Source organism: Dermochelys coriacea, chromosome 3, assembly GCF_009764565.3.
Source record: "Dermochelys coriacea isolate rDerCor1 chromosome 3, rDerCor1.pri.v4, whole genome shotgun sequence".
In the NCBI taxonomy this organism is placed as follows: Eukaryota; Metazoa; Chordata; order Testudines; family Dermochelyidae; genus Dermochelys; species Dermochelys coriacea.
Window position 1 is genome coordinate 78,049,794 of NC_050070.1, and position 27,504 is coordinate 78,077,297.

At 40.9% G+C, this 27,504-nt stretch overlaps 1 protein-coding gene across 3 annotated transcripts in view; it reads left to right on the top strand.

Moving 5' to 3' along the window:
• The first annotated feature begins 2,261 nt into the window (after window positions 1–2,261).
• GRIK2 (glutamate ionotropic receptor kainate type subunit 2) overlaps window positions 2,262–27,504 on the top strand; it is a 587,425-nt gene continuing 562,182 nt past the window's right edge. For 2 of the 3 annotated variants that reach the window (XM_038395673.2, XM_043510712.1), the window contains exons 1-2: window positions 2,262–2,420; window positions 7,785–8,188. In XM_038395673.2, coding sequence (XP_038251601.1) covers window positions 8,074–8,188 — 115 coding nt within the window. In that variant the 5' untranslated portion in view covers window positions 2,262–2,420; window positions 7,785–8,073. The remainder of the gene's footprint in view (window positions 2,421–7,784; window positions 8,189–27,504) is intronic. The other variant, XM_038395676.2, reaches the window with a different exon arrangement.

Sequence of the window (27,504 nt, forward strand, 5' to 3'; positions counted from 1 at the left end):
GTGCCACAAGTACTCCTTTTCTTTTTGCTTTTAAGGACTGAAATGAAACATTAGTTTTCTCCCTCTCCCTTTTTCTCCTCCCAAAAAACATATACCAGAGTCACATCTATATATGCCAATATTTTGAGATAAGATTCTGGATCATAATTATAATTAATCATAAATAATAAACCAAAGTAGGTTGAACCATCAAGTCATTTGAGATCAAAATATTAATTTTTCTATTGATTTAACAGGGCACCCTCCCGTCGTTGATTCGAAGGGTTGACCCCCCCGGCATTTCTGCTGCAGTTTGCATTGTCGTGGAGATCTTTTAATTGACCTAGCCAGTGTCCCCGGGATTCCTTTCTCTTGACCTCAGGGTTCCAATGGGTTCAGCTTCTCCGCTAACCACCCCACAAGGGAGCTCTGCCAAACCTGATCTCCCCGCTTCTGTTCACCCCTCATCCCCAACCTCTTTTAACCTCGTACGGTTAATACGAGTGTTCTCCTATGCGAGTGTATTTGGTCTGTGCACAAGTTATCGCCATTACAGCCTCGGGCAAATTAAGCGGCTAATGAATTTTCTGTCGGCCACGGAAGTAATCAAGCTATTTACTGTGGGGCCGATTAAGCTGCAAGTCACAGCAACCCGAGCCCAATCGCAGCGAGTCAGTCGCGCGTCTGTACTGCCGGCTTTTTGCTGCACAATGGAATCATTGACTATTTATTTACTCTGCACAAGAAGTCTGCTGTTTACTTAATTACAGGAGCTTTTCAGCTCCCCCCCCCCAAAAAAACCTAACTCTTTGAGGTCCCTGCGCCCCGCAGCCCCCTGGAAATCAGCTCATTGAATGCAGCTGGAGATTGTTTCTGTAATTTTTAAGCAGCTCTTTGGGGGGAGGTGTAAACAGCACTTCGTGAGGGGCAACATCTGTAATGCTGCAGGTCGCACCCCAGGTAGGAAGAAGAACCCAGGGGAAGATAGGAGAGCCGGGGAATTCCTCTAAAGCTACCAGGCATAGCTGAGCTGGAAATCTAAGAACGCAGGGGGAAGCTACAGCTAGGAAAGCCGGAGAATTCCTGTAATGTTTCCACGCAGGTCTCAAGTGGGAGGCAGAAAACAGAGGGAGAATGGGAAACGGTTGTAATGCTGCACAGGGACCTGAACAGGGGAGAGCAGAATGCATGGAATTCCTGCAGCGCTGCTTTAAAGCAGGGCAGGGCTGGGCTCGGGCTTGCTGGCTGGGCAAGTGGGAAAGGCTCCTTTGCTTCTACAGTTGATTTCTCAGCTTTAGACCGATCAGAAGCGAACTCCGGTAATGTTGCGGATCAGGTCGCGTTAGGGAGCAAGTCAGAGCGGGAGATGGTAGATGTTTGATCAGACCTTCCCATTAGCTGTTCTTTTTCTTCCTTCCTTCCCAGTACTATGGCCTTTAACATCTCAGTTCACGCTTCTAGCCTCTGCATCTTTGTTCCCCACCCCACCCCCGAGAAATTCGCCTCCACCCGTGACATTCTCACAGTGCTGGGACTCCACTCCCGCCTGGGGAGGGCGGGGGAAGTGCCAGAACTCGGCTCCTTGCCACTTTTAGAACTGTGTATTCAAGCAGGGCGGGCAAGAGGAATCCCTCATGTGGAAGCAATAGGGATGTAGCCAAAGGGAACTAGATGTGTACGTGTTAATACCTTCCTAAACCCCAAGACAGCTGCTCTTGAAGAATAAATGCAGACCCTGTTCCCACAGCCGGCTATAGGGAACTCAGCTTCCTTGATGGTATTTTGCACATAAGGACAGCTTGAGTTCCTTAGCTCTTCAACCCCCTGATTCTGCCCACCTTCTCCCCCCCCCCCTTTAAAAAATAATACTCAGGGTTGCTATACGATTGGCAGCGGCTCAAATCTTCGAGGTTCCAAGCCCGACGTGTGCCCTAGGCTCCCTCGGGGTCGGCATTATGGTTCTGCGGTGCCCCCCCCCAAGCCAAAATGTGGCGTCCGGCTCGCGGCTGCCTTTGGCCCCAGGGGCGAGAGCAGAGCTCAGTGCCAGGAGGTGCCTGCCGCAGAGCTTGCCCACGCCTGTGGGGTGGGACTGGGCCAAAAGAGCAGGGTCACAAACAGCCACCCGCCTGGCTCGTGCTTGAGGCAGGCTGGGCTGGGGGGCGTGAGCGGGGTGTGTGGGGGCGGGGAGGGGGCGCTTCGGAGGCCCGGCGGCGGTGGAGCAGGAAAAGGGGCTCTGTGCCTTTAAAGGGCGCTGTGCGGAGCTCCCGGCAGGAGGCGTGTCTCTTTCGCTCGCCCGCCGCGCGCCGCCCGCGCCTCGCCCCCACAGCCCCGCCCCCACAGCCCCGCCAGCGGCTGCGCTACTTTGTGGGCAGCCTCCGTCCCGGGCTCTGCCTGCCCCGCGCACACGGCCAGCCCCGCCGAGCACCTGTCCGCCGCGCAAGGTAAGAACCGCCCTCCGGGGCAGGGCCCCGGCCGCTCGACGGGCTCGCTGCCTCTTTGAGAGCCGGGCTTGGGTCTGTGTCCTGCTCTCTTTGGATTTGGAAGGGGGGCGCGCGGGAAAGGGCGGGAGAGCTGGCACCCGGGAGCCGCCGGGCTGGTGATTGCCCCGGGCGTGGTCTGTTGGAAGTGGCATTGTCGGGGTTTCTTTGAACAAATCCAGACCGGCTTGTAGCTGGCTGAGCTGGGCAGTGCGCTGCCTACCAGATTCCTGCGGACTGCCTAGATATCAGTCATCCCGCTGGCAAGCCCAGTCCCCCAGGCTAGAGCAACAAAAGCAACACCAGCTTCCCCCCACAGTATCCCGGAGATATCTGTTGCTTTGGTTCTCCGGCGCTATATCGTCACAATGTGCCAGGGCAAAATCCGAGTTAGCCTCAAAAGCTTGAGGGGTGTAATCTCCCCTTTTGACCCTGCTTACTTCCTTCTCCGGTCACGATTTTGTCTTAAAAATGCATCAAGTCGCCTTCCTTAGAAGACTAGCCATACGAGGAGAAAGGATGAGACGTGCTCTAACTTGGTGGACAATAGTCTGTACTTCATCTGATGTCTCAGCCCCCTTCTCTCCTCCCTTCCACCGTCCAGTCATTTACTACATTATACAACCAGCCGTCTACTCTGTGATAGACAGTCCTGTCGTTATTGATGAAAGATGAAATTCCACGTTCTTTGAGAAGCCATCCATTGTTAACCTGGCTAGTGTCTGAGACTCTCTGTATTCAAGGGGAAACATTCCTTTCTGTTCCGTGTAGTCGTGACGGCTAATACAGCGTGTGTAGTGAAAATGAAGGAATGCGTTCAAATGAAACGCTCCCTTCATTTTTTCTTAAAAACTTGTTGGTGGAATAAAAAAAAAATCTTTCCCCCCACCTTTCCCAGATACTGGTGTGTGTGTTGGGGGGGGGGGGGGGGGAGGAAAGCTGATGTATGGGGAAAGCCATAAATGTTTGCTTTTGCTGCTTAAAAATATGCTAAGAGTGCATTGCTGTGAAGTCCAAAAGTGCCTGAACAAGTAAATCTATCACATGCTCAGTTCGTAATTAGGATGCACGTCTCTCCAGCAGCTAAAAAATTAATTACCATCTTAAAATGTCATTAATCATCGGTGCAGCAGAAACTTGGTTATAAATCTGGACTAAGCTAATAACAGACAAGGGGGATCTACCGTTTTTATAGCTTGTGGGAGTGGAGTGCAAGTGGGCCGCAATGTGTTTTTTAACTGATAACATCAACATTCATTTTAGTACTTTGGCAAACGTTTAAAGGGGTGGACAGGATTACTGATTTGTCAGCAAATCTGCAATACTTCTGTGTACCGATCAGATGGAGTTGGTCAGGTGTTGCAGGAGGCTACTGCTTTCCTCTCACCAGATTGCAACAGCAGGACTCTGGTGGCCGACAAGTCTGAGGCGTTTGCAACGATTCACCGAAAAATGTCCAAGGAACAAAGTGTCAGGGACCATATGTCACATGCCGATTCTACATTTCTCTCTGTTATCCTTGTGAGGGAAGCAATCAGGAAGTTAAGTGATGTAAGGCCCATGATATACAAGCTCTGTAGTCAGTTCTTAGTTATGTAGCTGATAATGGAAAGAATTGTCTTAAATTGTTGTGGTAAAAATGTATATCCCAGTAGGTGGCAGCTAAATGGAACTAGATTTAGATTAACTTTTAGTATAAGAAAAGGACATAAATATATGCTCTGAAGAAGAAAGACCTTGGTAATCAGGTAAAAGGGTAATCATTTAAATGTAATCGCTTAAATTAATCTTTTAAATACACAATTTAAACGAATCCCCCTTTTCCTAAGGAAACATTATTTACACAAGATCATTGTATACACAGGGCACACACATACACACACAATTAGTAGGATTTGAATACCCAGCATAGTTTTTAATTAACTTATGCAATATCTACTTAGGTATTTTTGTAGCTGAAACATGTATTTTCATATCTGCTTCCTGTGCGCTGGCCCTGGACACTAAAAACATGTAGCTACCAGGCTCCGTATGGTGAAGTTGAAGAACAAATCAAGACATAACAAGAAACTGAATATTTCAACCCTATTGTGGCGGATTATTGGTATGTGGAGGATAGGATCCCAGTGGATACCAGCTTCAGTTAGCCCTATATTCGAAAAGAATTGAGTAGCGGGGTTGACAAGCATTGAAAAGACCAGCTCCCTCAGTAAAATACTGTAAAATTAGCCGTGTTAATCCTTTTAGATGTGTACAGTACTGGGAATGAAAATGCAATGAGCGGTGCTATGGCGCTTTTCAGTTTTCATATTAAAAATAGTTTAAAAGAGAAAAAAGGGTTTTTAAAAGGTGTCTAATAATGGGGAAATGAAACTGAAATCCTCTTAACAGATGGGAATCTGGAGGTGGTGGAGTTTGAGGCTTTAGCTAATTATATATTTTATAAATGGGTTTTAGCCACCAAATGTAGGCAAATGTTTTTTTCATTGAGTTCTAAATATTTGGTGGCTTGCAAGACATTCCTTACCAAAAAGTAAGGACGCCATGTAAGAATTCTGAGTTAACCACAATCTTCCTTGAGAAAAAGATATTTTCATAAGATACTAGAGAAATGTATGGTAGGACATAGGAGATATTCAAGGCAACCCCGTGAAATACCAATAAAAACCACAGTCCAGCCAACATAGTAAAAAATAGAATGTATCTTTAAAAGTGTGGATAAAATACATTAATTCCCTTTCTGTATTGGGAAACCATTGGAGGGGGAAAATGTATTTTGACACCTAAAATCACACACGGCTTAGGTAATATAAACTCAACAGCAATAATGCTTAAGGAGTGGTGCTCTCCGTGGTGCTGAAAAAGGAATGCAGCCCTCCTATGGCCACCGTATTTCAGCTGGACAGGTCCAGTCGCTGTCCATGGTGGTGAGTCCCGTCAGGTTAGTGTTGGACGGTTATTGAGCGTGAAAAGTTAATTTGAGTGTCATGCGTGTGCACAGGTTTTGGAATGTAGAATACTGAACATTTAATTTTAAAATCCATTTATAATGGATGGTTTTGAAGTTTCAGTGATTGTTTAAGAGCCTTGGCAAGCTGGGAATTTTGTTATTTTTTTTTATTACAGGTAGCTGCCTATTTGTGCAGGTAGTTTAGAAAATAAGTTTGGATAACAGATAGTTAAAATTGTTTATTTTCATTTCTTGATTAGTGCGCTACATTTACAAAAGAAGACAATGAATCTTATAATTTCCCATGCTTTTTTAAAGTTCACTCTATAAATAGTGCTACATTCTGATAATTCGCAACACAATGAGAATTTGAAGATGCCTAACCTCCGCTAATTCATCACTGTAGCAAAATTAAGAATGCTCAGTTACCACCCAGGTCAGTTTTATTCCTCCTTGGACCAAGGTAAGATATGAACAAGTAGATCAGAGTAAATGAAACAGCAAATACATGAAAGAATACCTCAAACTGTACATTTTCCTGACAGTTATTCTAAATGGGAACTGAAGGAGTCGCTAGATATCCTTGCTTTTAGCACTAGGTGTTCTTTTTAGAGTACTCCAATAGTCAAATCATTTGACTGAGTTCCTTGCTAGACTGCAGAACTAGCCATTCATGATACTTATTTTTGACACTGCAGTTATGCCTCCATTTTAAAGACAAGAAATCAGTAATGTTTAATAATCCCCTCGCAGAATATACATTTATTTTATCAGCATTTTTACAACATCTGAAGAAGATATGGGCAGATAAAATCAGTAACCCATAAGGGTAGAAAGTTATTGTGAATTGTTAACACTTTCTAGAGCATAGGTAATTTCATTTTAATATCACTTATTCTGCATGTCTAAAGTATGCGTAGAATTATTAAGAATTAACCATAACTCACGTCTGTGTTGCTACACTCCTGATAGATCCAAGAATATGTTTCTTCAGTCTGACGTTCTGTAAAACCAAATCTATGGTGTATTCATCTGTGATAAAAATCTCTCTTATTGAGATTTACTTCGGCACTAAAGAGAGGGCAGAGCCCAGGCAGACTACAGTTTAATCTGCGTTCATTTTCCTTGTGGGATACTAGGAATGGTCTCTTAATATCTATAATAAAAATCTCAAATAGCTTCAGTGAAAGCTTCACTTTCAGATTTTTTTTAATCGCTGTCCATTCTCGACCAATGTGTTTTAATGAATGCACATAGGAGGGAATACACAATTCAAAGTATCTTAATTGTATTTCCAAGGAAAATCTGAAATGTTGCCGAGAATGAGTGCACCTTTATTGGAATACAGTACGAAAAGAAAAGAAAAAAGTCCAGAGCTGTTTTAGGATGCAAACTAAATGTCCCAGAAGCAAACTAGCAAGCACTGTTATACTTATTAAGGATAGTGGAATATTATGTGTATTTAGACTACACTCTCATTTTAACCATAGGTCTCGCTATGCAAGTATAAACAGTAGAACCTCAATAAAAGCACAGTGAAAGAGAGTTTAGTGCCAAAGATAGAGAGGCATTCTAGACTGTAGCATATGAAACATGTAAATCCACACATCCTCTCTTTCAAATAGCATTGTCGTTTCAAGCAAACTGAGCGAAATGAATATGTAGGACTTTCAATTCAGAATTAGATTTATTTATTTTTTTAACACTGCAAAATTGTTCTGTACTTAGCTAAAGCTTGGATGTTCGGTGATCAGAGTCCGCTACAAGCTGCCAAAAGACAGTCAGTATACAAGTCATGGCGTTTACATTAATAGCATTAAATGTGCGTAAGTATTAAAAAGTGAATTAAACTTTTGGGACCTTTTTAGCCTAAGTCTTAACCTGATACCCTTCATGACATACGGTCGCCCCTTGTAAAACCTCCTCTTGCAGAACTCCGAGGCTAAGTGATTTCCACCCGGCCAGTCAGCTGTTAAAATTCATGAACTGATTTTTATAGAACCGCGCGCGCACGTACACCATAGCTGCCCCTTTGCAAGAAAATAGCTATTGTTGAAAATAAACAAAAATAATAATTGTACGCACGCCAGTAAAACGGAGCTGATTTTTCAACAACGCGAGGCGATCAGGTCCGTTGCATGGCAGAAATTGGGAAGGCTGTCTGGCAGGCAGCCGTAAGCAGCGAAGAGCTATCTCAAATTTTTTCACTTAATCTTGGCTTCACGTCAGAAGCTGTGCAGCAGTGCAGTAGAATGGGAGCACAGCAAAAGCTTCGCCACTAAAACGCCTGGAGCTCGTTGACTCTCGCTATGTGGCGATAGCTCAGCGATTTCTCAAGCTGGATTACTTATTGATTTCCCTCCTTTCTTGCCTCCCAGGTTGACCCGGCTGGACATTGTATGTGTTTGGATTTCGCGAGGATTCTCCCCTGACTAACATGGATGTCCCACCATTCCTTGCAGTTGAAGGTTGCTCCTTGGCGCAGTGAATGAAGAACATGCAGGGATTGCTAATGGGTTTGGGAAGCGTAGACTCTCTCCTCTCTCTGTGACCATGCCGTGATCGTGTCTGAGGGCTAACAGTCTACGTATCCTCATTCTTACCCTACCGGGGAACCTGACGCTTAGAAGGGGGAAGTAAGGCAGCGCGTGTGTGCGTAGAAACACCATGAAGATTATTTCCCCGATTCTAACTAATCCAGTCTTCAGATGCACCATTAGACTCCTTCTTTGTTTATTGTGGATTGGATATTCGCAAGGAACGACACATGTGTTAAGATTTGGTAAGATTTTCCCCGCACTTTACATTGTGTATTTCAAGCTGAATAGTTACATGCATGATTATGTCAATAGATGGGGAGCAGGGAGAGATAGGAGGCTCCGGGGGATGCTTTTGGAGTCAGTTACCGAAGACCCTCTTTATTTTGTGTCCGCATGGCTAAATTAATGTTTGTTTTTTGTGTCGCCGATTATGATAAATAATAATAGGGGAAAAAATGACTGGCAAACGTGCTTCCCGGAAGCTCTGCGGGGTAATCAGAGCTTGTGTGGCTTCCGCGTGCTCTGCCTTTTTTGTTTCCATAGCAGTAGAAAACGCGGCTAAAATAGCTGTTGATTAGTTAACAATCTGACAACTAGTTGGTAAGTTTCGACCTCCAGCTTTTCCATGGCCCTCTCTGAGTCAGAGCGTCAGGGCAGATTTAGTATTAATGTGACACTGGAAGAGACCTTCAGTTATGTTCTTTTAGTTTACTTTAGTGGGGGTTCCGGTGTAGTAGAACAGATTCTTTATCAACAATTAGTGAGATACCAAAGAGGCATTGATGCAGGGCTATGACACATTTCAGAAAAATTCCTCTCATCAGGGAAAGTGACTTGGTCATTATTTCCCCTGTAAGACAAAGAGACTGGGAGATGTCATAGGCAGATCATAGAAAGCAAGCATAGCGGTGTCCCAGATCAAAGAAACCCTCAGCGTCTCGTGGAAACTAGTATTAGAAACCGGGTGTGACATTTCTGATAGAAAGCCTCCGACATATAGGGTTGGTTCAGGGGAGCAGAAGCAAGAGGAATGTTCAAAAACACCTCGAACCTCATGTTGTTTCTTGCCATTGGGGCAGACCTGGGCATGAAAAGTTCTGCAAAGTAAGTAAGAGTTAAGGTGGTGAGAATTGCGAAGAGCACGGATCCATTCAACAATCGCCAGCCTAAGTGGTACTAGCTTAGTGTTTGTGTGTGACTTACTCTCTCAGATTGTACACGCGTTGGAAAAGTTGCCGTGCCAAACAAGCGGCATCCTGTGTGCCAGCTTGTTATGTCTGCAAAATAAAATACTGCTTTTCCTTTTCTGTATCTGGATTGTTTACACTGTAGCAACTGCAGGAGCCATTAACAGCTCTCGTTTACTTGGGAAAGGTAGGATGTCTTGCATTTCTTTTTAAAAAATCATTTTCGTGTTGAATGGAAGGCTGGTAATGATTAAGAAGGCGACGGGTTGTTATTGATCTCGTGTGCTGAATTCCTAGTGTACTTTCTTTTGCCTTCATCTGGTCTAAAGGTGGTGCTTAAGACACGTTGCTCTTAGCAACCATCTTCAGGAATGCTTGTTTCTTTGGACACGGCTAAACAGGTCCATATATCATCGCGGGGTTTATTTTGCATTGAATCGGCTCCGGTGGCATTGCAGTGCAATCGTGCGAGGGCTGAACGTCGCCTGGCGCTGCCCAGTTATCCGTCTGTACCCGAAACAGGTTCACAATTGTTGCTGAGCGTTGGTATCTGTGCGTTTGAATTACTTGCAGAGGTAGCTATGAAAACAAGCACCCTTCCATCCCCACCATCACAAACGCTGATTTGTGGGTTAATTGAAGCTGTCCTCGTCAGTAGCCGCATCCTTGTTGAATTATGAGGCTGGACACTTACTAGAATATCATTGATCAACCTGTGTTTTTTATGTTAGAAAAATAACAATCTTAAGGTCACAGCGGGGTTTTATAGGGTGCCTTTTCCAAAGGGCTGCCTCTTGGCAGCATATAGTGTGTTTTTTCTAGACTAACTTCCTTTCCCAGTCTGTCTCCCGGACATACATCTCGGTTTTGGGGTTAGACTCCGATGGTTGGCGTTCACACTGGTTTGTTGCAACAAACTAGAAAGACACTTTGGAACCATTTGGTGCCTTTCCGTGCTTAAAAAGTCGCCTTTTCTCTCGGTCTCTGCGGGTTGGGGGAGGGGCGGCCAAGTTATTTTGTTTGTTTCTCCTGTGGAGTCCTGGGAGTGAGGGAAAGGGCTTCTTTTTGCTTGTCAGCGTGGCCCGTTGCATGCCTGTCGTTGTGATCGAGTTTAGCTTTTCATTTCGTCCGGGAGTAAAACTGCCCTTATTCCCCGTGTAAGAGAAGGGCTGTGCGTTCCCAGGAGGCTCAGAGCATTTGGCTGGGGGAGGCTGGAAATAACAACTGTGTAATGAAAATCTTGAATTATTGGAAGGGGTAATCATATCGCGCCCCCCTCTCCCCGCCTTCTGCCTCCCCGGCCCCAGTTCCCAGCGTGCTGCATGCCCCTCCGAAATGCCCTTGCTACGGAACAGACGGGTGGTCTGCTGTTGCCCCTCGGAGCTCTTCGTGGGTCTAGGCAGGAGCGCAGAAGATTCCCTTTAAAAGGCAGCCTGCCAGCCCCCGCTTTTCCTTCTTGGCTAGCAGCGCTATGGCAACAGGGGAAATCTTGTAGCTTGCCAGAGCTCCAGCCCCCTCATTCCTCCTGTGCAAATGAACCCACCATAAAGTCGCGTTGTCCTTCCCACGGCTGTGCCATTGTTGGGACTAGCCGGCGTGTCCTGATAGCCCCCCCTCCCTTCAAGTTACTTTTCAGCAACAGTACAGGAAAGCCGAACCCCCGGGTTATCCAGACTCCTTTTTATCCACGCGCTTTGGATCGAAACCAGGAGGCCAGGAAAGGCTGATGTGCTACCATAACTAACTCTCTAGTAGCCTTAAGTCACCCTACCCTTTACCCATGCAGTCCAGTTGCAGGAAAAATGTCCGCGTGGATTTCTGACTCCTGTTGCTGGAGCAGGACCAGCTAATATTTTGGCACCGCAATAAAGCGATCCCTTATAGATGGCGTACAGCCAAATCTCTCCTTGGAGTTCCTGAATACTTTCCTATACACCAGCCCAGAAAACAATAGGCATCGAGGCTTGCACCCATGATAGTCACGAATTTGAAAGAGCATTAAGGCAAGGCACTGAAAATAGTATTGTGATTATAGCACCAGGTTCTAAATTTAGAATAAAAGGAAAGGCCAGGATGGTGTCTTATCATTTGCATCACTGTTGTCTCCCCTGTGTTAAGTCCAACTCTGGCAAAAATCCATACTTTTGCTCTTGGAGTTACACAAAAGCAGAAATGCACAGGTAAGTCCCTCCCTGGATCACTTTTTAAATTTACTGTTGATTTATTAGAAAAGCAGGCCCTATAACCTGAAATCCATAATCCATAAATCAGTCTGCCCTCACCGCCAATCATGATGGTCTTTCCATCACTATATTTTTGTTTGCCCACAGCAGCCTACTTACATGCAAAAGTGGGGTTACTGTGTTAGTGAGAGCTCCAGACCAAAGCATTTCAGGACCAAGATAAGCAACTTTGGCTAGTGCTGAGTTTAGATGCACCTACTACTGATTCTTGGATTTTTTTTTTTTAAATGTCCACGATATTTTCCTAGAGCATAATCACCTCCCCAGGACTCCTCTTCAAAGCACCACAAGCTGATCAGAAGCAAGCAGTGTTTAAGAACTGGAGTCCTTTGGCTCTAACAAAACAAAACTGGACCAAGGAGCTAGGAGGTAGCAGGAATCCTGGTGTAAAAGCAGCGCCCAGCAAGTACTATTAGTGCTAAGAGGTTAATCATGACAACTACATACAGTTGGTAACAGTAACAATTCATCACTCTCCAGTGTGGTACGGGACAATGGAGCATTTAAAAACATTTAGCTGTTTCAAGTAACCTATTTTAGATGTTTTGAGCATTTTAAAATGCCTCATCTTATTTAAATCACACCTTTCAGGATTTCTAATTCATGCTAGGCCCTTCCTATATTTAACAGCAGGAACCTGAGGCCAGACAGATCCCGTTCTCTTTGTCCTGGTCATGCATGGACATCATCAGCGTGACAACTGGCTAGAATCAGGAGAACAGAATTGGGTCACTAGGGATTAATTTACATTTCCTCTAATTACAAGTGTTGTCCGTGAATGTATATTGAAGACACAGTGCTCTGAACCGTGACTGGTTCCTTGACCTTATGTGTCTCCCTCTTCTCTTTATTTTTAATATCACTGTAAAAACAATCCTACAAGGAAATGAAATCACAAAATGCCACTTCTACATACACAAAAGAAAGGAAGGCTGAGAATCAGGACTCCAACTCCCTAGAAAGTGACCTTTTGTTGCTCAGATATTGTGGATGTCTCCAATAAAAGCCGATTTCAAGCCGATGGGGGGAGGCAGCTGAATACTGTGAGTTAGTTACTCTTCTAAACTTAATTGCACAGATTCTTTCCCCTGATGGTGCAATAGCAAAGGGGAAATGCGGTGGAATTGTCAGAACTGCAAGAACTTCAGGTTGAGCTCTGAAAAGCAACTAAACTGAGACCATCTCAAGGAAAGCATAGGGAATATTGATCCGTTCCCTTATCAGCTCCTTCAAGTGTTACATTTGCCTGTTTGCCCTTCATCAAATTGGGGAAAATATGTTCAGAAAACAACTGAAAAGTGGTTTTATTGACTTAAAAATAAAAAGGAAAACTCACCTTATTTTTGGTCTCTTTTCTAATGGCACCCTAATTTCTAGTGACGGGAATGACTGTATAGTAGGGGCTTCTTCAATGAAGATTTGGCATTTGGGCTTCATCGCTGTTGTTGCTTTGTTGTGTTCATCCCACTGAGCCAAATGAGTCTCTTTTCATAGAAACTTTTACCACATGCCTGAATAAGTAAGATACTACATGGCCAGCAGCTGGAATTCGCTCCTAATGCCATTGCGGATGGCCAGCTATGTATTACTGACCGTTTTGCCAGACCATCATTAAAACTAGCATACAGGGAAAGCTGGCTTTCTGGACACTGAGATCATTTAGTTTGCAGGCTCCCCAGACATATATTTATACCTCTTGGGCAATAGTGTTTTACTACTTTGTACTCTGTGTTAGGCATCTCAAGTGTGGAGTTTCTTTCCATTTGGTTCCTCTTCCACCGACATGACTGTACATTGCCATTGCAATCCCTAAACTGGGAAGGTAAAGTCTGACTGAGTTTAAGTGGAAGGATCTAGTCTATTTACCCATCTTTCTATATGTACTTAATCTATGTGCACGTGTGGGGGGTGAGGGGGAGGGAAAAGAGAGGGGATATCTGCCTTCAGATCAGGGAAACGGTGAAATCTGGAAAAGAGCTGTTGGGTTCAGCAGCCCTTAAAGATTCAGGACTGCTGTATTTCTTTGCTTATTGGGAGCTAGTGAAAATTTTACTTGCCAAGGGCAAGGAGCCTTCAATGTGTATTAAAGTCCTCAGAGCGAGGTATTCAAAATCTGTTTTAAACGCAGCAGCAGCAGCAATCTTTGGAGACAGAGTAAGGTTAAGAGCCCCGGGAAGAAAGGAAGGAGGTGAGAAGCATTGTTATTGACTGGTCCAGATTAAACAGCACAGAGGAAGATTTCAATTTGATAACGTCACAGCCCTTCCTGTTTGTCTTTGCTGCTTCTGCTGACAATTTTGTAAGGTAATTAAACTGGCTGATTGAAGTCACAGTGGTCACAGGGCGATATAGACCATTTGGATTTAATGGAATTTAAAAACAACAGTGCATTGCACACAACTCTTACAGAACAAGAATTTTAATGACCCATTCAGGGTGCTGACTAAATAGAACGTCCTGAACAAGTTTAATTGAAAGGGCAAACAAGATTAGCTGTACACAGTCTTTATTGCTGTAGATAGGGGAATTAAAATTATCCTTTTAAAGGACTCATTATTACATTATCAAGATTGAATGAAGGTGAAGTAAGCTCTCTTCAATGTTGAGCTTTTCAGATATCCCTGATCCCTTTACCCCACTGTTTAGAACCAAGCACACTTGTACAAGAATTTGCACACAACCGTGCCATGAATCAAGTGATCAGAAGTATAACTTACTTTTTTATTGACTGTTACTGATCTTTGGAAGTCACGGAAAGTTCAAGTAATGCTTTCAATGTAAATGTGCTTGATGAGTGAAATGGTTTCTGTTACTGGAGATAAGAAACCAGAGAGAAAAAGATTTACTTGTCTTTTCTAAATGTGAATACTAAGGATTTTCTTTTTAAAAAGGAGAAAACTCACTCCCATCAGAAACTAACAAATGTTTTGCAATCAATGCAAACAACTGCAAGTCTTATGTCTCATATTTAGATTTACATACCTTGTTTTTCATAGTTTTAATCTTTCCTTCCCTTAATATCTTCTACTGAACCTATTAATATATGTTCAATTAGAAAGTACCTTATTTTCATACTCTCCAATCTGCAAGGCAAATTAATGTTGGCTGAATAATCTTATTATACATGTGCTGTAATGCATGTTAGAAGATTAGATTAAACAATGCACAACATAACATTATTAGGTCACATTTGAACTGAAACTTGGGGAATCAGAGGCCAGTGTGATAAAGTGCTTGCAAATTCCCATTATTGTTTTGTACTTAATTATTTTTTTGACTATTTAGATATTTTGGATCCTTTGTGATATGTTGTATAGTAATAATAATGCTAATAATAGTGTTTTATGTTTGTAAAACAAATTTAATTTCAAAAGATTCAAAGCATTTTGCAATCGTATTTAAAAATTATATTGTATGTAGTGATCACTTTGTCGGTCACTGGAGTGCAGCCACCTCTGCGTTGACTGAGGTGATAGTTTAACAGCATACAATAATGCTAAAGCAGTTCAGGGCAGTAAATGAAGACTATCTTATTCACTTGAATTAATGGGGAGATTTTATGTATGCCGGAATTGGAATACACGTATTTCAACATGACAAAGATATAGGCCTGCCATGCAATGTGTTCCATGGATCTTAAAGTTGCCAAAAGGCACTTTTACATCTCATCCCAAAAGTCACACTTGGATCAGAATCTGCAAGTAAATAGTAAGGTAGTTTTGCATCCAAGGATTACCTAAGAATTCTTCACTCTTCTGTAGAGATTTTTGGGAATCCATTCTGATCCATGTGTTCCAAGTGAATCTCATAGGCTTAGAGGAGAGAAATTTCCAGATGCTTCAAAAGTTGCAGAGCTTTTTCTTCCTGGTTAGTTTTGTTTAAATGAATACACAGTACCTGCATTTCCCACTGCATAATGTCAGACCCATAACTGGATGTCTGTAGTAAGCTGAGGGGTAGTTCTATACTGTGATCTTTGTAGAGAACACCATGTCAGCATCCACACAACAGAAGCTCATTTCATTTATTGGGTCAACAACATTGCAAATTTTTATAAGCAGCAGCTGTCTAGTTTGGTTATCCACATTCTGCCCATGACAATTTGCCTTCAGTTTGCTACATTTGATATTCTTTGCGTTCATTCCCAAACTCTGTTAAACTTGTTACATTTCACCACAGAGGTGATTGCATTTAAAAGGTAGGTGAAGCAAATCCTACATACTTGTTAATTTTTTTGGGATGAAAACCCCTGCTTAAAGGAAGATTTTATTACTTATTATGGTTACTAAAACAACTTAGGGACACATGCACTTTACATCGAGGGCATAGCACATTTTCCAAATATATGTTTTTGTCATTTATTTTATAATATAAATATGAAATATGCCATGTCCCCCCTCCCCCACCTTTTTGCTGCTATGGAAACAATTTATTAGGCCCATTCTGCAATCATTTATTACACAAATAATACAACTAACTTCAACGTATGTGAATAAAGATTACAGGATAAGATGACTGATTTGTACTTTTACACAGATTATAGCAGTAAGCAGCAGTATGTCTTACATGGTCACAAAATAATCTTAAAGATGAACTGCAAAGGAAAGAAAAATGGGATTGTCTTTTTTTCCCTATCCTTTGTTTACAAAAAAATTAAATATTTTTTACTTCTTTTTTGCAAGATCTTGGACTTCCTAACTTTGATGGGAAACTCCATGGATGACTGGAAAACTAATCAGTTTGACATCAGATATATGGAGAAAGTGAAATCGGAATGAGAGAATGTGATTTTTTTTTTTAATCAGACTATTTAAAGCTATTTGTTTTTGTTACACCTACTTACCACACACTCCCTAAGGGGGAAAATATTTTAAAGAAAAATTTTTTTCAACATTCAACAGCCTTGTCTTTAAATTAAAGGCTTGAAAAAATTGGAGCTGAGACCTTTAACTAGCAAAAATACCAATAGGACTACTAATGGCAGTAAGCACTACACCTGGTAGTAAGTGATTGCAGGATCAGGCCCTGGATTTATAAACTTGCTCTTCCCTACTCCCCAGTGATGAAATAAATATTTATTACTTTCAGCATAACAATACATTTGAATGTGACATGAAAATTAGAACCTGCCATTTACTGGACTAATTTTGAGATTACTGGGTGAGGACCTGATTCTTAAGCCCAGAGAGAGAGAGAGAGAGAGAGAGAGAGAGAGAGAGAGATTCCCCCTGAAGTCAGTAGGACTATGCAGCTGAGTAAGGGCTGTCAAACTCGGCCTATAAAACACAGTCCTGTTTTGGTTAAGGCCCCAAATCTGCAAGCTGTCCCTAATAAGCAAAGCACTTAAGTATATGCCTAACTTTAAATGCATAATTAAATCTCACTGATTTCAATGGGATGTATGTATGTGGTTAAAGCTAAACACATACATAAGGGCCGAATAAGAATAGTCTTAAGCATATATTTAAGTGCCTTGATGAACTAGGGCCTAACTCTATGGCAAAGTGCCAATTGAAGTCAATGATTAAGTTCAAACGGAGAAAATGATGTTTGGACAGCATGTAATCTTGATTTTCAAAGAAAATATTATCCTGTGTTTTATACAAAAACAATGCTTTCTTTAAATCTGTCTTTATAATAAACTGACTGCTGGTGAATTCAAAATTCTGTTGTTAAAGTATTCATTCATGTGTATATACACTCTAATAGGGAAAAATTCAAGTAAATTTATTAAGGATATACTTATAATTGAAGTTGCCATCCATTTGGGCTTTTATGGTTCTGCTATGGTTTATAACTGATATGTCTATATTTATGCTGTTAGTTTAAAGTAACACAATTATGGTATGGCTATAGAACATAACATAATAAAAAATAATCAAGTAGCCACATTATTTTAACAAGAAATGTGTGAGGTCCACAGTCCACTGTGTTCATATTTATTAAGGCTTTCATCTTTTTTTTTTTTTTTTTTTTTGCAAGTCATCAACCGTACTGTTAAGATGATTCTAACTTCTACCTGAACTATTCAGATTTGAATAACTAATCTAGTTATTTTAATTGATGGGGGATACAGTACTGATTTATATTCATAATTAACTTTGCATCATCCATCAGCAACAAGCACCTTGTCTAGATTATTATAGAAATACATTTTCTTTAGCTGTTGTGAGATAGCGCAGTGCTGCTGGGGTCACTTTAGTGTGTCTTACACTTATGGCTATCACATGAAAATAACTATCAATTGCGTGCACCTTTTAATTTATCCATTATTCACAATTACATTTTATGGACCAAATTTAGCAGTAACTTAATTTGCAGTGTAAATTACAGGTAGGCTCTGATTTTGATTTTACTTTCACTGTTTTTACATGAGTAACTGCATTTAGTTTTGTGTGGTTACTCCTGATTTACATCAGAGTAAATGAAATTAGAATCAGACCTGCAAATTAGTTTTAAAATGAGTGTAAATTACACTGCTATGGCACTTCATGATTGTGAGAAACCACATTAGTACCATGAGACCAAAGTCGATGAAAATTGCACCTGTTCACTCCAGGTCTCAACTTTGCCTGGAAATGTTCGGGATAGTGTATAGGCATAAGTATAAATTGATTGATGTAGTTCCTTTGAAGTCAATGAAGCTATGCTTGTTTACACCAGCTGAGGATCGGACTCTGTATGTGTTTGGAGCAGGAAGTATGTTGCTCTATTTTATATTCTCCTGTCAGTTGTTTATCTTGCTGCATACTCCTTCTGCATCCTTTGTGCATGTTTTACACAGTCACTAAATGCTAAGTCAGTGTAAATTATGCTTCTTTGCCACTACCCCCACTATAACTGTTTTATGACCAATTTATTCCTGATACGTGATTTACACCACTGACTACATTACTACTGAATTTGGCCCACAGACTTCCATGGACTTAGCATCCACTCAGCAGCTGTGTTTATTGAATTTGTTCCTGTACATTTATATTGTATCTTTTTATTACATGTGTAGTATACGCACATGCACGCACGCACACACACATCCAAATTTTAAAGGTAGGCATGTACAACCAAATGTATATAGTTGCATGGCCAAAGTTTTGAACACAAATATCTGGTTTGCATGTAAATAATGTGTGTGCGCCTTCCTCCGCTCCATGACCAGTTAGGCATATAAATGGTCATGTGTGCACAGAAGCACTTCATTTGTAAGTACACATCAGTTACTTATATACATAATTAGTCATGTTTAACAGTATGCATGCACTTCTGTGTGCTTGCATTTGCAACTCAGTGTCCGTGTTCAGAATTTCCAACATCTGTAATGTAATAATATGTAGAACTTTTTATCTTGAAAGAATTATACAAACTTATTATTACTTATCTAATTAATCAACAGTTTGAGTGTGATTTCTGCATTTTTTGCAAAGGCATAACTCACATTAATTTCACTGAGTGTTTTGCCGGAGTGAAAAAGGAGTCAGATTGGGCCTTGTGCAAGAAGTATATATCTCCTGAAGAAAAAGGTTTGCTGTATCATAGTTTAATTCCTAAAAATACCCTTGTACTTTTTATTTTTGGCATTTTTTTTATTGAATTCCATATTGTGATATCCTATTCCTTTTCCAGAATTAAGGTCTGTGTGATATCAGTCTGTCCTTCCAGTTCAGCTGTATTTTCTGCCCTACCTTTTACTGGATACAGAGATTGAAACTTTGGTATCCTTAACGACCCAAGCAGAATAATGTCTTTGTCCAACCTGATTGATCTTTGGCATGTGTGGGCTTTCCCCCAGCTCCCATTTCAAATAATAATACCCCCAAATGTGGTCAATTTCCTCTGTCATCAGTCTGGCAATTTCCTCTGGTCATTTTCCTTTGCCAGCTATCTTTTTAAGGTACATTCTTTCCTATCAGGAAACAGTATTACAACAGGGACTATTTCACTGAAGATTGTAGGAGGTATGGACATGAATTTTGATCCCTTTTAATTAGTCTCTTTCTCATCTTATCTCTGTCTTACTGATTTAACAAAATATTTGTTCAGACTTGGGAATCCTTAGGAGTCATGGGATTTATACCAGTGTAGCTGAGATTAAAATTTGCTAATTAACTCTGCCAGTTATCTTTGTTATCTTCTTCATTGGCTATATGGACTATGGACCTGATTCTGGTCTCATACTAGCATAGATCAGGGGTTTCCCTTTGGATCAGATGGAATTTTAAAGTAGTGTGAGACCTTATACTGGTAAAATTTAATTTTATATATTTGTGAGGCTAAAGGGATGTGGTTTTTTGTTTGTTTATTTGTAATATCATGAGATCTGAATGTGGGTCCTATTTATATACGAGGAAACAAAAACGCAAAAGATTGGATTGTGCTTTCATGTTTTCTGTAAGGCTATCTAAGCAGTATATAGTTCATTTGTGCACTAAAGTGTGTGAAACAAAAGTAAATGGCATACAGTGAGCATTAACCAAAAGAGATACTTAGCCAAAAAAAATTCAGTGTTTCTGTTTGAATAAATGACAATTTATTAATAGTTTTATAGATTTTTTTTTAAGGCCATAGAGACCATTAAATCATCTAGTGTGACCTGTATAACACAGGCCATAAAATTTCATACAGTTACCCCTGTATTGAGCCCAATAGCTTGTGTTTGACTAAAGCATCTCTTCCAAAAAGGCATCCAGTCTGGATCTTAAGATTTTGGGGGATGGGGAATCCATCACTTCCCTTGGTAGTTTATACCATTGGTTAATCATCCTCTTTTTTTTTTTTTAAAAAAAGGAAGTACCTGATTTCTAATTTGAATTTGTCTGGCTTTAATTTCCAGCCATTGGTATTGTTAACTAATACACCATAAAAAAGAATATTTAAAGTCATGGAGCGAGACCTTAAAATATTGGGTGGGAAAGATTCAGAGAATGCTTGGTAATTGTTTGGTTCTTAGTGATCACATCTTTATTACATTAACTAGAATTGAATTAGAATTGGTCTCTCAGTAGTAGTAAATGCCACTGGTTTTACTGACAATAATTCGTATGCAATCAGACACTTCCTATAGTATGTAAAATGAAAGTGACTAATATAGTCATGGAGCCTTAAGATTCCATATTGTCTGGAGCAAGAGAGTGTCTTTTAAGCAAGAACTTTGTGTTATTAAATGACATTTATTCTACAGGGCAGGAAATCTCTACATGAAATGTTACAGCTCCAGAATTCCACACAGTCTGTAACTCAAGGAGAAAAGCAAAAACCATATGTGAGAATGTTAAGAAATATGTTTTTTTTTTAGAATATAAGCATCTATTTACCTAAAATCAGCAAGATTATTTGTTCTTTAAAAGTAATTAACATTTTTATATCTGTTACATTTAGGCTTTGCATTTCTTAATGGCAATACACATACTCAATTGGCTATCAGATACATTCTGCTCATCTAAGCAATAGAAAGATAATCATATTCTTCTCCTGGAGTCTTTAAGAAATTTGTAGAATAAGTTAAGTGTTATATAAATAATTCATTCTTTTTGCTGCACATTACAGCACTTAACGAGGACCAATATCAGGACTCAGCATCTTAGGGAAGCTAATTTGTAGCATTATTACTTCTCTCATTTTTATCTGTTTTACATTGTTTAGAGTTTTCATAACCTAGTATCTTCACAAAAGTCCTCCTTTCTCTGTGATGCCTGAAAAAAACCCTTCCCCTCCACACATATCACTTTTGGTGGCACGCCAAGGAGAACCCATAAACACTTTTTATTTGTCTTTCTGTCAAGAAGTACATAAAAATGTAAGCATTCCTGTTTAATACAAAAGCTAGTCAGTTACTGTCACCTTGTCACTGTCACTCAAACAAATCAAACTAAACTTCAAATACTTTGTATCACATCTCCTGAAATTGGCACCTGAAAAATTACTGTATATTACAAGTTGAATTAAGCCATGTACAGCCAAATTCTGTTCTTAGTTTATATCACCATGTAAGCAAAGTAATTCCATCTACTTCAATAAAATTGTTTGATTTACACTGGTGTAACTGAGATTAGAATTTGGCTGGTAGATTATGTGGGGAACCTCTTTGGTACAAATAAAAAATGGTAACTATTTAAAAAGTGACCTGATTTTGGACACCTCAGTTATATGTTGCATAATTTGAGACACTTTTTGGTGCCTGATTTTCCACTGAGATCCTTAAATGTGCCTGAAAATGGCCACTGATTACCCCACTCTGGTCACAAAGTTTTCAAAAAATTCTGAAATCTATTTGATGATGATCTGAGAGCATTGCTGTATAACCGAATATAGATCAGTTTTTAGACCTTAATGATGATGATCACTTATAAAAACGTTGATGACAATGATTAATGATGATAAAAAAAATCTTTTATGAAGAGAGATTCTAAAGATAGGGAACACTTTATTTCAGAATGAAAATTAATAAGAGGAGACATAAGTACACAATAGTGAATGGTATAGAGAAGGTAAATGGGGAACATTCAGTGAAACTGAAGACTGGCAAATTTAAAACAGATAAAAAGGAAATGCTTTTAATACACAATTAATGCACACTAGACTGTGGAACTCATTGACACAAGATATCATTGAGACCAGGGGTTTACCAGGATTCAAACTAGATTTAATATTTCTATTTCTATCCAGAGTTGTTCTTTTAAAGATTAAAACATGGAGAGCTTTGGAGTTGATATAAATGATTGTGCTATTCAGCCTAGGCCAAGCTTTGGGAGTTAAGAGGAATCTTTCCGACTGGTCAGGTTTTTCCATAACTGCCTTTTGCAGGTTTGAACATAATTTTACATAGTACTGCTAATTAGGGCCATATGCAGTCTTTCTCACCCTTGTTCACGTAAGGGACAGGCATTATTGCATTTCCTGAATGGAAGGAGCCAGGACTGGTGTACAGGAGAGTATATTGCACTTCACAAAGGGACACAGCACTGTACGTGCTACCCCTGTGTGCTGGGGAACTCTGGGAGATGCATGTGGCCAGATTTCAATGATATACATATAGTTTATATATTACTTTGGGATCCTTGAGGTTGAAAAGCACTACAAAAATGTAAAATATTACTCTTAATAAAGTTTGTTTTCAGATCCTGGCAATGTCTGTCATTCATTGCAGTAAACTTCAGTCTGCCCATTCAAATTTAGTATGAGGTCTGTGCTATGGATTAGAAAAAAATAATTCAACAGAACTGCATTAAAAAGACATTAAAAGGTCTGTTTTAAACCTACCAAAGCAAGGAAAATCTCATTTAAGGATCAAACCAACATTATCTAGTCACAACAGGACATCATCTCCAGCATCATCCAGTTGTGACCTCTTGTGTCTAGATGCTGGAGATCTGATGCTTAGTTATGAATGTCTAGGTTTTTGTGACCTTCAGGCAGACCTTTACGGTTAGTTAAATGTTGTTTTTATTGGAGATTAAGATAAAAAATATACTGTGTTTTCATGTTAAGTACTGTAGATCACTTCACTTCACTGTGTCTCCTTCATTCTGTATACACTTCATTGCTTTACTATAGCCAGCAAGAACCAGCCATAACAACAAGGAATTAAAAGCTACTTAGACCATCTGAATCATAGATATTGCCAGTTCTGACCATCCGCTCAGCCTGGTGTAAAAATACCATAGACCTAAAGAACAAAATGTACACTTATAAACATGAATAAAATGCTGGATTTATTTATTCCAAAAAACTACAGGTATCTACCACTTGAGATAAAGGAGACACTCCGTTAACAGTTTGTGTTAGCTTTAGTTGGGCTTTTTATTTTAAATGTTGCCTGCAGGCAACCACTACAGAGCAACATAGCACAGGGATGGGTAAACTACAGCCCGGGGCCCGCATCCAGACCTTCAGATGTTTTAATCCGGTGCTTGAGTCCCTGCCAGGTAGCAGGGTCTGGGGCTTGCCCTGCTCCGGTTCTCCTGCTCAGGAGCAGGGTCGGGAGCTTACCCCACTCTGCGTGTGCTGTGGCTCCGTGCAGCTCCTGGAAGCAGCAGCATGTCCCCCCTCTGGGGTTTACGTGGAGGGGCAGCCAGGGGCTACACATGCTGCCTCTGCCCCAAGTACCACCCCCGCAGCTCCCATTGGCTGGCAACCGCAGCCAATGGGAGTACAGGGGCAGCACCTGCGGACAGGGAAGCTTGCAGAGCTGCCTGCTCATGCCTCTGTGTAGGAGCCAGAGGCGGGACATGCCACTACTTCCAGGAGCTGCTTGAGGTAAGGACCCCCTGGAGCTTGCCCCCCTACCCCTCTCCTGTGCCCCAACCCCTGTCCCAGCCCTGATTTCTGTCCTGCCCTCCGAACCCCTCAGTCCCAGCCTGAAGCACCCTCCTGCACCCCAGAGCCCGCATCACCCAGCCAGAACCTGCACCCCCACTCCAGCACCCTGAACTCCTCATTTCTGGCTCCACTCCAGAGCTCGCACCCCCAGATGGAGCCTTCACCCCCTCCCACACCTTAACCCCAAATTTCATGAGCATTTCCATATCTAGATGTGGCCCTCAGGCCAAAAAGTTTGCCCACCCCGATATAGCATCTCTATTACCTGAGGATAGGTACTAGTTGGCAATAGTCATATATGCTCATACCTATGTGCACATACAGGAACATATTTGTGTGTGATCCTGCAACCTTTATGCAGGAAAAAAAGAACTCCCCTTTGTCTGAGTATTCTTTAAAATACAAGTTGGAAGAAAAGGAAGAACTGCCCAACTTTGAGTCTTTATGAAAGGACTCATGGGCTATACATCTGTTTCATGACAACTGGTGTGAAAATGGGATAACAAAATTGTGAAGGTAGCAGAAACTGTTCTGCTACAGAATGGTGAGGACTTCATCAATATTTTCAGACTTGGTGGAAATAAAGAACCGTTCAGGGTCATATGGAAGACGGTATGAAAGTCGGCAGAAACCAAGTGAGGGAATGCAAATTACACACAAAGAAAGGAGAACAGTTTTAAATCAAATGCTGTCAGAAAGAAAAGCTAATTATAGTTTTACTGTGTATAAGAGGCACACAAACACATATAAAAACTATTAAGAAATGTTTAGGAGATGGAGCTTGTCAAAAACACACCAGGACTAGAGGAGAGATGAATCAAGGGCCAAAGCCCACTTTAAAAAAATCGTTCAAATCTTGAGGATCAACAGTGTTGGGGAAGAGTTAGGAGACGGAGATTTGAGACTGAGCTACACTATACAAGATCAAATTCTCAAGTTTGCCAATTTTACTTCGCATGTGTGGCACAAGGTGAATCCAAAGCAATCAGATATCACTATTGAGGCCTACCCCTTCCCTAGGCATAAAGCCTCTGCCACTTTAACTTTAACTTGTCCTGGAGCTGGGCAGCTCAGAATCAGGGAATTGCAACTGACTCCCAGACCTCCGCTTCTCCCTCCACTGCACTTTGTTCACTGGAGAATCAAGCCCACAATTCTTTATTGAGAAATGAAGGTAGGTCCTGACAAAGTAGAGGAGTCTGATTATATCCTTATTGTGTTAGACCAAAACTCTACAACTTCTTACTCTTGAGCAACTTTATAGACATGATTCATAGGTTCAAGGCCATACAGGACCACCATTCAATTTATGTAATCACACGTTTTAAGCATTTGCAGAATCAGCGCAATAGTTTTCAAGCATAAGAACTGAGGAATGTGCCTACACAATTTAGCTGGTTAGGTGATGCATTAGAGACCATTCAGTTTTGAAGAAAAATCCATCCTGAGAAACTTTTGAAAGAAGCCAAATTAAACCCTGCAACAACAGTTCTTGGTGCCAGTCTAAAAGAAGCTGAACTTTTTTTGCTAAAAGAAAAGGAGTACTTGTGGCACCTTAGAGACTAACATTTATTTGAGCATAAGCTTTCCAAATGCATCCGATGAAGTGAGCTGTAGCTCACGAAAGCTTATGCTCAAATAAATTTGTTAGTCTCTAAGGTGCCACAAGTACTCCTTTTCTTCTTGCGAATACAGACTAACACGGCTGTTACTCTGAAACCTTTTATTGCTAAGAAATTTGTTAGAAAAATAAAAAAAGCTGTTAAGCCTAGTCACTGCATTAACTAATTCTGTTGGAGTTGAGCATCAAACGAAATTCACTAGAAGTGCAGTTCTTGTATTGTGCTAGTGAACATGTGGATTCTCTACCAGAACTGTCTGAAGACAGTGACAGATTATTACATGCATTTCCAGATGTCTCAGAAGAGCTCTAAGATGTCTTAGCTCAATATCAATATATATATGCTCTGCTTGCTGTGAACTAGAAACTGAAGAGAAAAGTAAATAAACCTTTATTATTTAGTAGCTCTTGCATAAACTTTGAAATTAAAAAATGCCTGTCCAACAAACCCTCCAAAAGAGAAAATATTCTATGATATAAGATGGACAGAAAATTCAAAGTGGAATAAAGAAGTGTCCATCATTAATGACAAAGTTACATTTTAAGGCAAATTATGATGTTCCTGCAAGAGTTAGTTGAACTCCTCCCTTCACCTCCAAAAAATCTGCATTCCTTGAAAATTAGATGCCTGTCACCTTTTGAGATATTTGAAAGTTAATTTAGTGTCACTACCACAACAGGTAAGAAAAGTATCTGAAATTAGAGAGTATTTCACAGCCAGGGAAAGATGACTAAAATTGGATTAAGGAAGAAAACTCACAGTAACCAAGCTTCCATTTCTTTTAAAGTGTGATTCTACTCTAAAAATGGCACAAGTGGTACCACCTTACTTCATTGAGCTGTTCCTTATTTGTATTCAGAATCGTATCTGATCACTTTAATAATAAAAATAAGGTTTTACTGCTCCTTATTCTTGCTAGCACTATAGTGACTACAGGTAGACGTGAGTGAACTAGAGGGTAAAATTGTCAAAGGTACCTACATCTCATTTTCAAAAGCAATTTAGGCACTTAAACAACTAGTAGGATTTTCAAAAGCTGCTGGGCACTGCATTACTACTGAAATCAATGGGAGTTAGGTACCCAAATACATTTGCAGATCAGGCTAGTAGTCTCCTAAGTGTTTAAGCCACTTTTGAAAATGAGACTTAGGCATTGCAATGCTGAGCAGAAGAAATGCCTTTTAAAATCTGGATCTTGGGCATAGACAAAATAGGACTTAGGGTCCTAAGGCATGGATCCACAAAAAGGGACTTACATTTTGCAATTTTAGGTGCCTGGAGAATCAGTGGAATCCACAAATCCTGGGTTAGGTGCAATGAATGGAGAGAGACAGGTATCTAAGAATGGGTTCTAGGTAAGCCAACATGCTAGCCTCGTGGTTAGGCTACTCACATGGCATGTAATAGACCCCAGAACAATTCCACCTTTTGCTTGATGAGAAGGAATTTGAACAGGGGTTCTCCTACGGCTCAGGTGTGCTTTAGCCACTGGACTATGGGATATTTCAATGTGGGTCTCTTTTGTTGAAGGCATTCCTCTTAATTAAATACTCAGGCCAGAGAAAGTGAGAGACTCACTCTATAGTCTATATATACGCACACGCAAGAACTGGGATATCCTTTTGCCTTATTAGGCAGAGGGGGAATTAAAGTGGGGTCTCTCACATCCCAAGTGGGTATCTACCCACTGGGCTAAACTTTATAAGAGAAGACACTTCATTCTCTGGTCACTTCATATAGAATTAGTTGGCCTATGTGCATGCGTCCGATTGGGCCCCACAGGCCAGATAGGTGCTTCTCCACCTATCTTCCCCTGGTTTGCACTGGGGCTTAGTTGTCTGTGCACCTAGAGTGAGTGCACATGCTCAGAGGCAGAAACATAGTCACCTAGGGAACTTAACTTTTACACAGAAAATGTAGGCGCCTAATGAATTTAACAAAAAGAAAAGGAGTACTTGTGGCACCTTAGAGACTAACAAATTTATTAGAGCATAAGCTTTCGTGAGCTGAAAGCTTATGCTCTAATAAATTTGTTAGTCTCTAAGGTGCCACAAGTACTTCTTTTCTTTTTGCGAATACAGACTAACACGGCTGCTACTCTGAAACCTAATGAATTTAGGTACCTCCAGGTTAGGTGGCAGCAGAGCAGGGTTTTTGTGGATCACAGTAATGCCTAAAACTGGGATTTAGGCAC